Source organism: Schistocerca serialis, chromosome 1 (genome assembly GCF_023864345.2).
Source record: "Schistocerca serialis cubense isolate TAMUIC-IGC-003099 chromosome 1, iqSchSeri2.2, whole genome shotgun sequence".
NCBI classification, from domain to species: domain Eukaryota; kingdom Metazoa; phylum Arthropoda; class Insecta; order Orthoptera; family Acrididae; genus Schistocerca; species Schistocerca serialis.
Genome location: NC_064638.1, coordinates 1196396204 through 1196415210, shown reverse-complemented (window position 1 = coordinate 1196415210; position 19007 = coordinate 1196396204). Strand labels below are relative to the sequence as shown.

General features: G+C 41.2%; 1 protein-coding gene across 1 annotated transcript in view; it reads right to left on the bottom strand.

The window, feature by feature from the left end:
- The window catches only part of LOC126456526 (uncharacterized), a 427095-nt gene that overhangs the window by 56434 nt on the left and 351654 nt on the right, over positions 1–19007 (bottom strand). The window contains exon 7 of the mRNA XM_050092278.1: positions 18118–18383. Coding sequence (XP_049948235.1) covers positions 18118–18383 — 266 coding nt within the window. The remainder of the gene's footprint in view (positions 1–18117; positions 18384–19007) is intronic.

The window sequence follows — 19007 nt, the reverse complement described above, 5'->3', positions numbered from 1 at the left end:
CAGTGTCGGTGCGCATCTAAGGACTCAACTTTGCCGACTACAACATCACTACAGACCGTGGACATATAAGCAATGTGGAACAGCCCACCTACGCTCGATGAATCAACAAGGCCGAGGGAATACACCGTGAAACGTCCTGCGTGCTCACCAGAGTCGCACCACCCAAGAGCAACGTATCAAAGGAGGAAAGAGCGACCATCCGCGAGTTTTGTAACGAATCAAATTTGGTCGTGCTGTGCTTTGCGGTGTTGCTTCTGCCCTCAGAAAATTTATATTCTCAATGACGAAGCATACAATAGAAGAAGACACGTCAAGTTGCTTTCAGGGAATAACTACCGAACGTCTTCGCGCGGCCTATGTCAAGAAACTTCGACCGAAAGCTGCTCCACTGAGACTATATGGAATGTCAAAAGTCCACAAAGAAGTCTTCTCACAGTTGCCTATCATTGTCAATATAGGAACAGAGCATACGGCTTGGCCAAACATCTGACTGCTCTCCATCTGCGGTGAAAAGCCAACATCACATCCGTAACACACGTACAAGAACTTCTCCTCAATGATAGTGGCCTGATTTTTGAAGTAGTGTCCAAGATCACAAGGGTACCATTAAGGCCGTCAATGGTAGTGAATAGAGAAATATTGGAAACTACCTGAGTTTGTATTCAATTCAGCTTACTTCCTGTGCAATGGGAATTATTATGACTACACGGACAGCGTCGTCTTGGTGCGTCGCCTATCACCAGTTGTAGCGAATTTGTTCATGGTGTAAGTAGACTGTTTAGGTTTTTAGGTTGGTAATGCCATGTAGTGCTGTGTATGAAAATCGCTGACTGCGCTGTGTGTAGTCTGTGGCTGGTTGGACTCACTGTTGGAATATTCGCTAGTGTAGTGTTGGGCAGTTGGAGGTGAGTCGCCAGCAATGGTGGATGTGGGGAGAGAGATGGCAGAGTTTTGAGAGGTTACTATGAGAGCACGATCTGGACGTGTATCAGGCAGAAAAAGGAAATTTCGTTAACTGCATGTCACAAAATTATATATAATGACTTTTGAACGCTGTTGAGGTAAATACATTGTTTGCTCTGTATCAAAATCTTTCATTTGCTAACTATGCCTATCAGTAGTTAGTGCCTTCAGTAGTTAGAATCTTTTATTTAGCTGACAGTATTGGCGCTCGCTGTATTGCAGTAGTTCGAGTAACAAACATTTTTGTGAGGTAAGTCATACATGAAAGGTATATGTTATTGTTAGTCAGAGCCATTCTTTTGTAGGAATTATTGAAAGTCAGATTGCGTTGCGCTAAAAATATTGTGTGTCAGTTTAATGATGATCAGAATAAGTAAAGTGAGAAATGTCTGAGTACGTTCAGTTTTGCTCAGCTGTTGGAAAATCAAATAACGTAAGAGTTTTCCCAGCATTGTCATTCCTTACATTCGCCGGCAGGAGTGGCCGTGCGGTTCTAGGCGCTACAGTCTGGAACCGAGCGACCGCTACGGTCGCAGGTTCGAATCCTGCCTCGGGCATGGATGTGTGTGATGTCCTTAGGTTAGTTAGGTTTAATTAGTTCTAAGTTCTAGGGGGCTGATGACCTCAGAAGTTAAGTCCCATAGTACTCAGAGCCAAATATTAAAAAATTAAAATGACAACAAGTCTCTCTACTGAAATACAGGGTGATTCAAAAAGAATACCACAACTTTAAAAATGTGTATTTAATGAAAGAAACATAATATAACCTTCTGTTATACATCATTACAAAGAGTATTTAAAAAGGTTTTTTTTCACTCAAAAACAAGTTCAGAGATGTTCAATATGGCCCCCTCCAGACACACGAGCAATATCAACCCAATACTCCAACTCGTTCCACACTCTCTGTAGCATATCAGGCATAACAGTTTGGATAGCTGCTGTTATTTCTCGTTTCAAATCATCAATGGTGGCTGGGAGAGGTGGCCGAAACACCATACCTTAACATACCCCCATAAGAAAAAATCGCAGAGGGTAAGATCAGGGCTTCTTGGAGGGCAGTGATGAAGTGCTCTGTCACGGGCTGCCTGGCGGCCGATCCATCGCCTCGGGTAGTTGACGTTCAGGTTTCATAACTAACCTTTTTCGTAGGACTCTCCATACAGTTGATTGCGGAATTTGCAGCTCTCTGCTAGCTCTGCGAGTCGATTTTCCTGGGCTGCGAACAAATGCTTGCTGGATGCATGCTACATTTTCATCACTCGTTCTCGGCCGTCCAGATTTTTTCCCTTTGCACAAACACCCATTCTCTGTAAACTGTTTATACCAACGTTTAATACACCACCTATCAGGAGGTTTACCACCATACTTCGTTCGAAATGCACGCTGAACAACTGTCGTCGATTCACTTCTGCCGTACTCAATAACACAAAAAGCTTTCTGTTGAGCGGTCGCCATCTTAGCATCAACTGACGCTGACGCCTAGTCAACAGCGCCTCAAGTGAACAAATGTACAACTAAATGAAACTTTATAGCTCCCTTAATTCGCCGACAGATAGTGCTTAGCTCTGCCTTTTGTCGTTGCAGAGTTTTAAATTCCTAAAGTTGTGGTATTCTTTTTGAATCGCCCTGTATTATGGAAACTTACGATGCGACCTGCGTGGACATCAGAGAAATCTACAAATGAACAAAAATGCAGAACAGAGGCATCCTCGAAGTGGGGCATTGTGAAATCATAGAAGATTTAAAGGATGTTGTCATTTGGAAGTTTTCCGGAGATGGTTTGGAGTTCACAATGTGACACTGTGACTCGGAGATGATTGGAAGAGCATTCTGAGATCCGCAAGAGTTCATTTTGGGGTGGTTCAAGGATTGCGCAGGAGATCCTTTCAGGAGATTCTCATGCATCTTCTCAAGTGATTCTCATTGTTGTTTTGCATAAAGCTTTCTGACATTGCATTCTGGAGAAAAAGTCACCATTTTACTATTCGGTTTTCAGAGTGTGATACCTGAATTCATTCTGATGTCTGCCGTCACACTGTGACATCCTCATTTTTCATTCAATGTCGGATAGTCTTTCCTGTGATCCGATTCTCGAATCTTTAAGCAGCCGACAATTTTCCCCTTGTCTGACCTCAACTTCAGATTACAACATTGACACCGCCTCTGCAATCTCATTACTGCAGACAATAAATGCTATTAGCGGCCGGCGAGGACAATAGTACCTCTTCGGTTATTGGGCGGAGTTCTACAGGAAAAGTGATTAGGCGGAAAACACAGAATGAGGAAGGCGTTAAGCTGCTCTGAGCGTCTCCTCTAAAGCCACGGTACACGGAGATGAAAGCTGCTGCCCGTCAGTCTGTAGGGAAGCAGCCTACTCACGCTGTAGCAAATTCACATCTGTTTCCATTGTGTGCCAGCCAGTCTGCTGTAACTAGCTCTGACGTCATAAATGTTGCGCAATACCTTAAAAATCAAGCAAATGACCTAAAACTTTTCTAGCATGTCAGGAATAATACTAAATTAATGTGTGTTGAATATCAGTACGATAACTTAAGTCATTTTCGAAATTTGGACGTTTTTCTAAAAAAAATCATTGGCGCAACAGAAAAGAGCTAGACACTTCAAAATTTATATTTAGATTCATCTTTCATAATGATTTAATAAAACCAGTACTTTGGATTTCACAAATTAAGATTTTAGTGGAAATTCATGATTTTCTGGTTTTTATCTCAAAACTGAAGGAAGCAAGATAGATTAAGTAGGCTAATAAATAAGGCTAGGATGTTTAGATTTAAATAGGTTGGAGGTCCGCTATGACTATGAAGATGTGTAAAGTTTCTTTTGAATACCTATAAAATTATAGCGATATTAATTAATTCTCTCGCCCAGAATATTTAACTTAGCCACATCAAAATTTTATTATCAATACTTACCTGCGTGCTGAATGCACGTTTAAATTAAGAGCTTCTTCGGCCATCAGCAAAAGAAGCTATAAATTATTATGTAACTTGAAGTGGTGCGTTACTATCCCAGCGGCTAGTCGGGAGAGCCGAAAAGATCAGGCGTTCCCTTAGCCGTCCGCACCGCGGCTTTATATATAAGAACGCTGCGCGAGGAAAGAAGGCCCCAGTTCTCTCCAGACGCTGAATGACACGCCATCTGTGTCGGGAGTCGCGTCGCATCAGTGTCACTGCTACAAACAGCCTCGGGTGCCGTATTAAGTTACTAGAGATACGCAGAACCATGAAAACATTTCATGTGAAGTGTTGATTCTGGGATGATTTTCATTATCTAGCTTCAGTTTGCGTGTTGTCGTATTTTCACGTGCCGTCGCGGGACAGACATTCTACCAAATATTTAGCGTGGCGTTTGATGAAATATTTTCATCAAATTATGGCGAGCATTCTTTTTAACATTTAATTCGGACATTTATAGTTGCATCAGCGCATTAGACTCTGAACTGCTCTGTTAGTTAGGTTGTAGGGATACTTGTGTTTTTTATCAGTGAATTTCAGAATATACTCAACTATTTTGGAAAACCGTTTTTGATTAGAAATCCCGGACAATCTCCTAATTCCTCAGAGCTATAAGCTGCAGCTATAATAACATTCTCAGATAAAGTGGGCACTAGGATCTCTAATTACTGGTTCCATGTTTTATTAAATCACTTTCTGGGTGCCAAAAAGTAAATAGAGAGCCAGTGTTGAGAACGGCGAAAGACAGCATTAACAACATTCTAAAAGCCAGAAACTGATTCAACATACAAGCATTTATCCAGCAATCAGCAAAATAGAGTTAAATATTTTGACAAAATTATCCGCCGCCCCACATATGGTGCATCGGAAGGGAAATCAACTAAGTGAAAGCGATTTTTAACCATTCGGATTCGCGAGTGAAATGCGACACGCAACTGAGTATAGAACAGTGAATGTGTTACTTGTGCATGTGGACGACGCAATTGGATTAACAACACATCTGGATTGACGGAGCTGGCACTGAGTCTAGCGGTGCTGCCGGCATCGCGAGAAGCCAGTCTCGCCGCACCGCAGTCGTCCGCTGGAGCAGCCGGCGCAGAGCCTGCAATGGCGGGCCACGCAATCACACAACAGCCGTCGGAGAGCCGTCTGCAGTTCAACGTGCCACGTCGCATCAGGAATCCTGGTACGCCGCGCCGGCAACGCCATACGTCGTGCAGAAGGAACTAAGTTAAGTGAAAAGCTGTTAAAAATTTTACTAACCTGCACTAAAAGACTGTCGGCGATGGAACCGCCAAAAGAAACTGAGTTTAAACTTAAATTAGAACCTATGTCTGTTGAGGAAACTGTAAATTCAGACAACGGTTCAAGTGTAAACATGCATGAAAGTAGTAATGTTAAAGTGAAAAATGAAGTATTGTCTCTTGACAGTAGTGTGCGAAGGGGCAATGATTCAATAATAGAGACCCCTGTAGAAAGCAGAAAGTAGAAATTGTAAATTTATTGGATGATAGTTTCTCTGATGAGTTAAAAATGAAACAGTCATCAGAGATGGTAGAGTTTAAGAAGGAGCAGTTAGATATGACTAATCAATCAGAAGTTTCATTTAGTTTTGATGATTCTGGTATTGGAGCTAGTTTTTCGTCACCTGAGTGTGATAAAAAGCCAGCTAGTGAGCAAACCAAAGATGCTCGGGCTGTTGATCTAAATGTTATATTACAAGCAATAGCTGCCAGTAATGCAAAAATGTCAGCCAGTAATGCTAGAATGACAGCTGAATTAAAGTCTGAAATAAGTGAGGTCAAAAACAGTAATGCTGAATTAAAGTCTGAGATTGTGGCCAGCCAAACAAATTTTAATAAGCGATTGGAGGTAATGGACGATACCTTCAAGGCTGGTTGCAATAAGTTGAAAGAGGATCTAGACAGTTTGAATTATAAAATTGATTACAACCATGAGGATATTAAGAAAAAGGTTGCTCAACAATTTTCTGAAATGTATAAAACAGTAAAATCCGAAGTTGCTGAGGTTCGCAAGGACTTCCAAATGGAAGATGCGAAGCTGGAGCACAAGTTAACAGAAAAGATCGAGGCGGAATCTGAACTGTGCTCAGATAGATTTAAAGATGTTAATATAAAAGTAAACATATGTCAAGCAGACGTAGATGCAATCAAAAGTGATACTACTCATATTGTGCAAAGAGTAGATAATGTTGAAATGAAAGTAGAAAATATCAGTACTAACATTGCTAACATTGAAAGTAAAGTAGCTTCAGTAACTTCTGGTAATGGTAGTATACAACAAGTTGTAGCTGCAAACGCCGCTTTTATCGGGTGTCGGCAGTTCTTGCGGTTTGATCCAGATAAAAATATCCACCCGCTAGATTTCTGGAACGATTTTGAAGATGTGATTCCACCGACTTGGTCTGAACGAGAGAAAATCTCATTTATTAAAAGCCATTTAGCAGGTGACGCCATGCGTTGGTCAGCTGATGTTCTGTTGAAGTGTAAAACATTAGCGGAGTTTAAAACAGCTTTCATTAATGAGTATTGGTCTAGCAATAAGCAAAATGAAGTGTTGAGAGAATTTTGGAGTGGAAAACGCTTCAATGCAGGCAAGGAATCAATTAAAGAGTTTGCTAGGTCATGGATCTCACGTTTGTCACATTTGGCGGAAAAGCTAAAACCAGAAATGATTATACTAGGTCTTGAAGCCAAACTGCCATGGTATTGGCAAACGAGAATTATATCTGCCCCTAAAGACAATCTGGATCGTTTCATTGAGTATTTGGAACGTGTAGAACGTGTTGCGGCCAATGAGGAGCAAGCACGCAATAACCGAAATGCCAATAACAATAATAGTAATTTTAGGAACGAGCAAAATGGCAATGCAAACATCAGAACAGTAGGTGTTCGCCATCCTAAGAGAGGTAGGAATTGGAGAAATGATTATCAGAACCAACAATGGCGTCCAAGGGATAATAATTTTGTTCCAAACAGAAATATGCATGTAAACAACAATACGGAAAGTAATGCTATGCCAGCTAACTATAATGAAACTAAAGGAAACAGTAGTAGGCCGAGGCAGGAAAACTAGTTCCCGTCTATGAGGACACTGGCGCTCACCTGGCGGTTACTTTTCCTAAGCCAGTAGTTACGGGAATTAGTAAGACAAATCAGAATACTCAAACTGAACAGGTGGATGAAGTGTCGGTAGCATCTAAGGATACAACAGAAATATTAGATCACTCACAGTATTTGATAGATACCGTGTTAGAAACGCTTTCTAAGTGGGAAGAGAAAGAGAAGGCGCAGCAGTGTAATGATAGGGAAGAGCTACAAAATATTGAATTGTCAGGTGAAGAAGCAGAAGAAATTCATGCTTATATTTACGATGAAGATGATGTGCTCTTATCTAAAGTGCCTGTGCAGGATGTTGATAATGTACTAATAGATTTAGGACAGGAGGCAAGTGAGAATGTAGAGGGTAGGCTGTTGAGGGTCGATGAACCCAGTAGCTGTGACCAGTTGTCACTTGAGAAGGAACCCGACGATAATGGTAAAAGTGGTTTAGCTGTAACTAGTGGTATGCCCGGTCTGGAGACGCAGAATCGCCCAGACTACAGTAATTTGGGTCATGTTCAGCAAGCTAAATGTAATGAAGTCGTGCGGTGTTTCGATTTAAAATTAATAGACCGACTGGAAAAGGCAGCTGAAAATGTAATTCAGGAAACCCCTACACACTGTGACCTAAATGTAATGAAGACAGATGTCGGTCACATTAGTTGGAGACAAATCCAAAAGGAACTACTAGATGAATTTGAGGAACCACCTGTACAACCTAGAATAAGCCACCCTATAATAATAGTGAATATGTTGGGTATCAATGTACGTTGTCTCTTAGACAGTGGAAGTGAGGTGAGCGCAATATCTCAGTCCTTCTTTGATGCATTACCTGGTAAAGACAAGCTTACAGTAATGAGGGTATCAGGACTAAGAATAATTGGTGCTACTGGCAAAGTGTCAAAAACGGTAAAGCAAGAAGCTTTGCTGCCCTTTAACATTAATGGTAATTTAATTGATCATCCATGTTTAATTGTAAATAATCTCAGTATTGAGGTTTTAATTGGCATAGATTTCTTGTCGAAATATCAGAGTGTTGTTGACTTTGAAAGAAGCCAGTTAAAAATGGTTTTGCCAATAACCGGAGTAATTATAGTACCTTTTAGTGATAAACATGTAGTAACTGATCATGAAACTTGGGAGCTGCCTATACGAGTTCTGAAAAATGGGAGGTATTGGGACGAAGGTGTTAATCTTAGTAACAGTAAGCTGAACACAGAAGAAGAAGAAGAAGCAATTATTTTAGACAAAATAGAAGCTAAATTGCAGGAAATCGATAAGATTTCGGCCAATCAAAAGGAAGAACTGAGACAGGTTCTAAAAAGGCATCATAAGGTATTTTCAGATCGACCTGGGATAGTCAAAGGTTATGAATGTCAATTAAAGGTGAAACCCGGCCAAGTGTTTTTCAGGGAGCCATACCAAATACATGTAGCTAGGAAGGAGGCGGTTCGAAAGGAGATACAGAGAATGCTGGAGTGGGGTGTGATTGAGAAAGCGGTCAGTGAGTACAATAATCCTCTTGTTGTTGTACCAAAAAGAGACGGGAGTGTCAGATTGGTCTTGGACGCTCGGTGGTTGAATGAAATAGTGGTTAGGGAAAGTGATAGACCGCAGAACATGGACGAGTTACTGCAAAAATTCCGGGGAGTAAAATTCTTAACTTCTATGGACATCACGTGTGGATATTGGAATTTGCCACTGGCGGAAAGTTCAAGGAAGTACACAGCTTTCTTGTACGAAGGAGTTTGTTACCAATACTGTGTGGTACCTTTCGGACTTAATATCTCTGTTTGTGCCTTCGTACATGTGATGTGCCATGTTTTAGGACCAGCTTTAAGTAATAAAATAACAGTCTACGTAGATGATCTGTTAATAGCAACTCCTACCTGGGAAGAACACATAGCTTTATTAGAGGAAGTGTTAGAGGCTATTGAGAGAGGTGGGATGAAACTAAAGATTGAAAAGACAGAGTGCGTTAAAGAGGAAATAGGTTTCTTGGGATATAGGATAAGTGGAAAAGGTATTCTGCCTGACCCAGGCAAGCTAGCAGTCATTGAAAAATTTGAGGCTCCCAGAAACAAGAAGCAGTTGAGATCAATGTTCGGTCTGTTCGGCTTCTATAGGCGTTTTGTTAGTGATCAGGCTTTTAATGCTCCCTGTCTTCACCTCCTGGTGAAAAAGAATACCCCTTGGGTTTGGACAGCTGAATGTCATCAGGCGTTTGAGGTGCTTAAACAATCTTTAATTAATAGTCCAATTTTACATCATCCTGATTTTGAAAAACCATTCTGTATGTCTGTTGATGCTAGTGGCTATGGTATAGCTGTGGAGATATTCCAAGTAGAAATAGAGAACGAACAAGAAGTGCACAAGACTATAGCTTTCGCAAGTCGATCTTTACAGGCAGCTGAGAGAAATTATGGCATCTCAGAACTGGAAGCATTAGCAATTGTATTTGGGGTACAGAAGTTTGAGCAGTATTTATTAGGTCACAAGATAATTGTTTACAGTGACCATAAGGCGTTGACCTTTTTAAAGACCTGTAAGTTGAGGAATTCTCGTTTGGTAAGATGGCCATTGTATCTCCAGCAGTTTGATCTTGAGGTTAGATATATTCAAGGGAAAGACAATCTGGTAGCTGATGGGTTATCTAGAAGTGCGGAGCTCTGTGATGACGCGGGAATAACAGCAACAGACCTAAATGAAGTTCGAATGTTTGCATTGCACGAAGTAAAGGAGGAAAGTGCATTAAAGAGAGTGATTAAGAACTTGAGACGTGAGCAGAATGCAGATGACCAACTGAAATTAGTGAAGAGCTATTTAGGAAATGCGAACTATCCTAAGGTTTCGCAATACTATTGTTTGCATAAAGGTATTCTGTTTAGGAGGAAAAAGATAGGTGTTTCTGAGTGGAAGCTGTGCTTTCCCTCACAACATGTAGACTTACTAATCGACTATGTACACCTGAGGTATGGGCACTACGGTGCAAAGAAGTGCATTGCAAAATTAAAAGAGAAGGTTGTGTTTGACAACGCGTACCGCCGTGTGGCCAAGCGTCTAGCATCTTGTGTAGTGTGCCAGAAAGTCCGTGCTGCTAACACCAGAATACAAGGGGATATGCATGCAGTAGAGCCAACTGAAACCCTAGAATTACTGGCTTGTGATTTGTTTGGCCCTCTTCCTGTTTCGAGAGGTGGTTGTACCCATGTTTTTGTTGTTGTGGATGGATTCAGTAAATATGTTAAACTATACCCAATTAAAAGAGCAAATGCAAAAACATTGGTTGAAAAGTTGGAAAAAGATTTCTTCGTGAACGTTGGCGTTCCGAAGAATTTGCTGTCAGATAATGGGCCTCAATTTACTTCTGATAGATTTAAGGAATGTCTAGATAAGGCCGGCGTGAAACATCTGAAAATATCTGCGTATTTCCCCCAAGGAAATATGAGTGAACGTATTATGAGGGAATTGAATAGGCCTTGCAGAACTTATTGTGCTCGGAAACACTCAAGTTGGGCAGAGCACATTAAGTATTTTGAGAATGTAATTAACAACTTAAGACATGATGCAACTGGTTTTGCACCTTGCGAATTGATGTTTGGCCAAGAACCGCACAGTGTGATTGCAGATATGGTAGAATTCCCTATTCTAACGCAAATATCCACAGACGAGAAGAAACTAAAAGCTAGGGCTAATATGAGAAAAAGAGCGTTGGAAAGGAAGAAGCGTCATGACACAAAAGCTGTACCTACTAGCTTTGAAATAGGTCAATTAGTCCTTGTCAAAACCAAAGAAAAATCAAAGAAAGTAAATGCAGAAACAAAGAAATTCATGTTCGTATACCATGGACCTTTCAGGATAATAGGGAAACCACATGCCAATGCATATAGGCTGGAGTACCCTAAAAGTAAGAAGCTATTAGGTCTCAGGAACGTGATCGACCTAAAGAAATTCATAGGTAGTGAATGAATGCTGTAGGGAGGAGGTTGTTCTGTAACCTCTACACAGTGTGGCAGCTGTGCAGTCCCGGCTGTGTGAGATCTTCTTTCCTTTTCAGGTCTCACAAACTCTTCATCTTTCCGATCTACAAAAATTTCGACGTCTTCTTTCCAACACATTAAATTTTCCGGTATGGTTATCAATACAGCATTAAACCAATGAATGCTGTAGGGAGGAGGTTGTTCTGTAACCTCTACACAGTGTGGCAGCTGTGCAGTCCCAGCTGTGTGAGATCTTCTTTCCTTTTCAGGTCTCACTCACTCTTCATCTTTTCTATCCACCTAAAATTTCTAACTCTTCTTTACAGCATTAAGCTAATGAATGCTGTAGGGAGGAGGTTGTTCTGTAACCTCTACACAGTGTGGCAGCTGTGCAGTCCCAGCTGTGTGAGATCTTCTTTCCCTTTCAGGTCTCACTCATTCTTCATCTTTCCTATCCACAAAATTTTCGACCTCTTCTTTCCAGATATGAAAATTTTCTGTCATAGCTATCAAGCCATGAGTTATGTAACCATTCTATTTACCGATTAGTGAAAAAAATACCTAATGTGACAAACCTAATAGTGACGAACAATAGAGAAGTATGACGTAATTAAGATATAAAATGTATTTGAGTAACAAGTATGTATAATACCCTGGTAATATAGTAAGTACAAAGTGTTGTTGTATTGGAAATGGTCCACAAACAGTAATTTAAAAAGATATATGAATTCATGTACAAGCAGGATCTGAAGTGGTAGTGAAACCTAGTGTATACATTAGAGCTAACTAAGAAATAGTAAAAGAGATTGCTTAGTGTTATGAAAAATATGCAGATAAGTTGTAAGGATAAACTCACCTGGTGTAGCAAGGAAAGGCAGTGTAATAGAATTGAGCAGTGTTTGTGGTTGAGACGTGAAGGACACGTCCCTGAAGTATTTATAAGGTTGGAGCTGGCCATTATTTTAGTGTAGTGTGTGACAGGATACACCTACAGGTATTGAGGTTATGAGTTGGAGGCGTGAATGCGACCATAGGTACCCTTATGTTAAATGAGACAGAGCAGCTCATGGTGTCCTATAGGTTTAAGGAATTTAGCATTACGCTCGTCCATAATTACTTGATGCACTTTAGTGGTAGGTCTGAGAGACACTACCTGAGGTTTCAGCGTCCGATCGAGTGGAAATGGATTGCCACGTGAGCAAACTAATCAGCTGCAATACACTATGAATATGAAAGAAATGTGCTATCCTATGCTTTAAATATTAATAGAGTGAGTTTTAAATAAGTACATACACTAGCAAAGTAAATAAATAACATACTGACAGACGTGAAATATTAGTTTAGCTCAGCATAAATACACTTCAAAGTAAGTAAGTACCTATTGCAGATGTGGAACTGACAACAGCAGAGGACCAATAAGTGGATTTAGTAGTCAACTAAACGTAATGTGTTTTGAACACTCACAACTGTACTGTTACCAAAAGTTACTCACATGTTCAAAGAAGCTGAGAAAACAACCACTAATCATACTCATACTATCTCTAAGAATAAAGTAATCAAAGATGAGTCAGTTAAGTGCTTAAAATGCAAATGTATCAGGAATGTACCGAGCATTGTTTCAGTGTTTCGGCCCAGAAATAATAAATTCAGATTAAATATGATTTATGATTGTATGCCTTAGGAGCATAAATTTTCTCCAGTACGTGACTAACGGCGTTTTGAGCCATTTGTTTACCGATTTTATGACAGTTAAGTAACCGTGAGAGTAAAATTAAAAAAGTTCTGTTAACTTTGTTCCAACAAAATATTGGAAGATAAAATGTATATATCCCCATTTCATTGTGACCCACCCTTAGATATTAAGTGAACAGAGTCTGAGGCACTCTTTTTGTTTGTTCTACAGGACAAACCAGATAATGGCAGCCTGGTAGCTGCGTGAAAGCGTGGAGTGACTTGGACACAACTCACAGTGACCCCTCCCCTTTCCCCCATGTAATTTAGAGAGAACGTGAAGGACGCACACCATAGCAACTTCCCCTCCTCTACCCTTGTGAATGGAAGTGTAGGACGCCAGCCAAAGCGGCTACAACCACGTGTGTAAAAATTATTTGTGAACTTTCTTTCAGGTTTAGAAAAGACTGCTAAGAGATAATCATCTGTTTATGTATCATGTTATTTTCTTTGAATTTGTGTATGTAAAGATGTATTTAATGTATTTAATGGATCTAAGATTTTCATAATTTTTAATTTGTATGTGTTTGTTTGTCTAAGGCAAAATGTATGCCAAAATATTTCATTGACTTTGCTTAAAATTTTGAGTAATGACATTGGTTAAAAGGCAGTGAACATGCCTACAATTTAAATAATTAATGTAGGTAATCAGTTTTCTTTAATGTTTCTACAGGTTTATATTCCAATTTTGATTTTTCATAGGGAGTTAAACTGTACTCTTGCTTCCCTTTTTGTAATTAAATTTTTTTTCATTCATTAACATTCATAAACAAAAAATTTAAGTAGAGGGTGATGTAGGGAAGCAGCCTACTCACGCTGTAGTAAATTCACACCTGTTTCCATTGTGTGCCAGCCAGTCTGCTGTAACTAGCTCTGACGTCATAAATGTTGCGCAATACCTTAAAAATCAAGCAAATGACCTAAAACTTTTCTAGCATGTCAGGAATAATACTAAATTAATGTGTGTTGAATATCAGTACGATAACTTAAGTCATTTTCGAAATTTGGACGTTTTTCTAAAAAAATCATTGGCGCAACAGAAAAGAGCTAGACACTTCAAAATTTATATTTAGATTCATCTTTCATAATTATTTAATAAAACCAGTACTTTGGATTTCACAAATTAAGATTTTAGTGGAAATTCATGATTTTCTGGTTTTCATCTCAAAACTGAAGGAAGCAAGATAGATTAAGTGGGCTAATAAATAAGGCTAGGATGTTTAGATTTAAATAGGTTGGAGGTCCGCTATGACTATGAAGATGTGTAAAGTTTCTTTTGAATACCTATAAAATTATAGCGATATTAATTAATTCTCTCGCCCAGAATATTTAACTTAGCCACATCAAAATTTTATTATCAATACTTACCTGCGTGCTGAATGCACGTTTAAATTAAGAGCTTCTTCGGCCATCAGCAAAAGAAGCTATAAATTATTATGTAACTTGAAGTGGTGCGTTACTATCCCAGCGGCTAGTCGGGAGAGCCGAAAAGATCAGGCGTTCCCTTAGCCGTCCGCACCGCGGCTTTATATATAAGAACGCTGCGCGAGGAAAGAAGGCCCCAGTTCTCTCCAGACGCTGAATGACACGCCATCTGTGTCGGGAGTCGCGTCGCATCAGTGTCACTGCTACAAACAGCCTCGGGTGCCGTATTAAGTTACTAGAGATACGCGGAACCATGAAAACATTTCATGTGAAGTGTTGATTCTGGGATGATTTTCATTATCTAGCTTCAGTTTGCGTGTTGTCGTATTTTCACGTGCCGTCGCGGGACAGACATTCTACCAAATATTTAGCGTGGCGTTTGATGAAATATTTTCATCAAATTATGGCGAGCATTCTTTTTAACATTTAATTCGGACATTTATAGTTGCATCAGCGCATTAGACTCTGAACTGCTCTGTTAGTTAGGTTGTAGGGATACTTGTGTTTTTTATCAGTGAATTTCAGAATATACTCAACTATTTTGGAAAACCGTTTTTGATTAGAAATCCCGGACAATCTCCTAATTCCTCAGAGCTATAAGCTGCAGCTATAATAACATTCTCAGATAAAGTGGGCACTAGGATCTCTAATTACTGGTTCCATGTTTTATTAAATCACTTTCTGGGTGCCAAAAAGTAAATAGAGAGCCAGTGTTGAGAACGGCGAAAGACAGCATTAACAACATTCTAAAATTATCCAGCAATCAGCAAAATAGAGTTAAATATTTTGACAATATTATCCGCCGACCCACAAGTCCACTCCTACGGGATACAAAGAGGAATTCAGCAGGAGATTGTCGCGTGTGCCGACATTACAGCAGCCGCCCACGCTTGCACATAGCACCAATTCCGTCATGTGATGAAATACAGTGGTGTCTGTACCCAGTCATAATGGCCGTGAAGTTTTTTGTACAGTCGAATAGTATATAATAATAAGTCTAGTTTTTTCCTTGCGTTATTAATTTGAATTTATACCGTTTGAGCAATATTTACATGCCATGATTAATTTCCAGTTTACGGCAGTAGATTGCATTCCAAAACTTGTAGAACCAAGGTTCATGTTCAGATAAGTTACGGGAATGCAGCTGGGTGACGTCTTCCACAACCGCCGATCTTTCGGAGGCGCACACTCTGTCATTTTGAAGGCACAAAAGCAGCAAGGAAGAGCTGATCCAACGTATTCTAGTATCGATGTTAACCCTACAAAATGTGTTGAGAGAAAAGCTAACAAGTCTTAACTCATATTGTGGCGTCGTCCCTAGATCATATGTTCTACAGATCAACAAGGATTGTGTTCCTTTTAGGCAGATGGTGAGTAACATCAGTGCTCTAACATATCGTGTAGCAACACATCTTCTTACTCCATTGAGCCCACCAGTAGGTCGGCGTGAGCATCACATTAAGAACTCGGCGGATTTCTTACGATTATTAGAGGGATTCTGTCTGGATGACTGTCATATTTTAGTGAGTTTCGATGTGGTCTCTCCCGTCACTAGCGTTCTTATGACTCGTTTCGGTTAATTGGAGTTAGGTTTGGTGTTGATTTGACGAACGTATTTCGGTATGTGTTGACTTACGCTTACTTTTTATTCTATAGCTAGTAGTCCAAACAGACGTATAGAGTTGCAGCGGGAAGGCTGCTGTCAGCTAGTATTGCCAATTTGTTTATGAAAGACTCTGAGGAAGCTGTTTTGGAGTCGACGGCATTGAAACTTGCGAATTTTTTCAGATATGTAGACGGTATTTCTGTTGTGTAGCGTCATGGTAATGAGCGTTTAAGTGGCTTTTTAGAGAATCTTAATTGAATCCACCCGAATATTTGTTTCATGATGGAGGTGCAAAAGAATGGCTGACTTCCGTTCCTTCACGTGTTGGTAGGAAGGAAGGTTGATGGTATGTTGGGACACACTTTTTATAGGAAGCGAACTCAAACCGACTCGTATCTGCAGGCCGTTAGCTGTGACCATCCGGCCCAACGTGAGGTGGTACTTCGTACCCTGGTTCACAGCGCCCACGTCATATCGGATGCTGAGAGTTTGTCAGCTGAGTTAGCCCATCTTGAAGTCACACTTCGTCAGAATGTTTACAGTGAAAGGCAGATCAGACGCGCGTTGCCTTATCTATCAACCTTGCATGTGGTGTTGGTATCGAGGTGGCCTCTAAGTCTACGGCCTTTTTGCCTTACGCGGGAAGCATTTCCAACAGCATTCGTCGTATTTTGCGGAAACATGATGTGAAACTTGTTTTTCGACCACCATCTATGATTAAGGCACTTATAGGAACCGTAAAGGTTGATCTTGACCTGCGTAAGGCGGATATCTATCGTATTCCTCGCGCCTGTGGCATGTCGTTTATTGGTTGGAGTATCGGGACCGTGTAGCAGCGGTGTACTGAGCGTAAGCGTCACACATGCTTACAACAGCCGAGCAAGTCCACTACTGCAGAACACTGCTTTAGTAGCAGCGCTCATCATACGAAACATAACGCAAAGAATCTGGCATGCACTCCAGCTATTCGGATAGTGTTGTTAAGGAAGTAGTTGCACTGAATTAGCGAGTGACCATATAAAAAGAGATGAAGGTTTTTCCTTAAATTAAGCGTGTAAGCTGCTCTCTCCCTTGAAAAAATAAATAATAATAATAACAACAATAAAAGCAGAGGGACAGAGTTACTGATAGCTCACTCGTTGGTTGTGTACTGATGCCTCACTCCTTGTCGATAACTTTTGAGTAGATCATCTTTGGTTTTGTGTTGTCGTTAGTGTGTGTGTGTGTGTGTGTGTGTGTGTGTGTGTGTGTGTGTGTGTGTGTGCTCTGCAAACCGAGGTTTCAAATTCCCTTGCACAGTGCTTCCTTGTACCATGAAAATGACAAGGTGTATCTCTGTTGAAAAATCGAAAAATCGGCGGTTGTCGAATGTGTTACCTGCCTGCATTCCATTAAGTTATTTGAAAATTCTGTACCCCTGGAGAATCTCAGGCTTCACAAGGTGGATGTGTGTAAGTGAGGACTATAATTGTAGGATATAGATTTCCGCCTTTTCTTGCAAACACCTTGTTTGCCCTTTTAACCCCAACAAGTTTCACCACCTCTGTGCCATCATCAACGGGTTTTTGTTTATTGAAAACTGTAAAAAGTGAACATACTTTAGATTGTAAATGGTCTAACAAAGAGAGGACTAAAGAAAGTTCGAATTTCACATTTACATCATTTGGTTTGTAGATGACCAGCTATCGGTGTAGGACACCATACAGTGGTCATGCAGAACCATATAATGTAAAATCATGGTACGAAGCAAAACGTAACAAAAACTTTCTTTAGGCCTCACTTTGTTAAATCAGTTACAACCTAAAACATGTACAGTTTTCAATAAACAAAAACCCGCCGGCCAGAGTGGCCGAGCGGTTCTAGGCGCTACAGTCTGGAACCGCACGACTGCTACGGTCGCTGGTTCGAATTCTGCCTCGGGCATGGATGTGTGTGATGTCCTAAGGTTAGTTGGGTTTAAGTAGTTCTAAGTTCTAGGGGACTGATGAGCTCAGATGTTAAGTCCCATAGCGCTCAGAGCCATGTTGAACCATTGGAACAAAAACCCACTGGTGATGGCACAGAGGTGCTGAAACATCTTTGGGCAAAAAGGAAAAACGGGATGTACAGTGTGTTTGCAAAAAGGCGGAAATCTATATAGTATAAGTCAATTGCAGACACGGAAAGAAAGACAAGAGATGCAGATCCAAAATAGAACTGTAATGCTTGCAGAATACTAGATAGGGTCATCCAGCAGTAGACGTCAGTTAATAGCAGCAGCAGTTGATGGTGATGATGATGATGGTGATGACGAGGAGTGTGATGAGGTGAGTCACCTGTATAGCGGCGGCCCTCTTGAGCGAGACCTCCTTGTCTGCGCCGCCGGTCCCGGCGGCTGCGCCGGCGCCGAACACCCTCTGCAGGAAGAGGTTGGCCGGGCCGCAGGAGGCGGCCGGCGCGGCCCTCACGGTGACACGTGGAGTGGGGGCGGACGTGGGGGCGGGGGCGGCCACCGGCTGCAGCGTCAGCGGCGACGCCTCGCTGTCCGGCACCCGCAGCGTGTTGCAAGACGCCGCGTGCGCGCGGCCGCCGCGCTCCAGGCCTGCAGGCACACGCACAGTGCTTCAGCTAGGAAACTGACACTGCAGCACACCCAGCCAGGTCTGTCTCTTTCCGTAGCAGAAACTGTCTGTTCTTCTAAGGGGCCGGCATATTGCTTCTGCAGAGACCGCCTGCATCTACTCTTCACAGACAGTTCATGGTGTACCAGCATTATCACGCTTCCCTAACACCTTTCCATTTGTGGATGTTGTTGTGGTCTTGACTCTGAGAAGAAGTTTTATGTGGCTCTCCATGATAGTCTATACCGCGCAAGCTTCTCTGTATAACAACCGCTACCTACATCCACTCAACCTTTCTTACTGGACTGAAGCCTTACCCTTACCGCTCTCACTTTTTCCAGTAACAAACTGACAATTCCTTGGTGCTTATTATTTGCTCCCTTCTTTTAGTGAAGTTGTGCCATAAATTTCTTCTGAGCTGAGTTCCATTCTGCATCTCCTCATCTAGAATGAGATTTTCACTCTGCAGCGGCGTGTGCGCTGATATGAAACTTCCTGGCAGATTAAAACTGTGTGCCGGACCAAGACTCGAACTCGGGACCTAGCTTCTGAAAAGTTTGGAAGGTAGGAGGCGAGATACTGGCAGAAATAAAGCTGTGGGGACG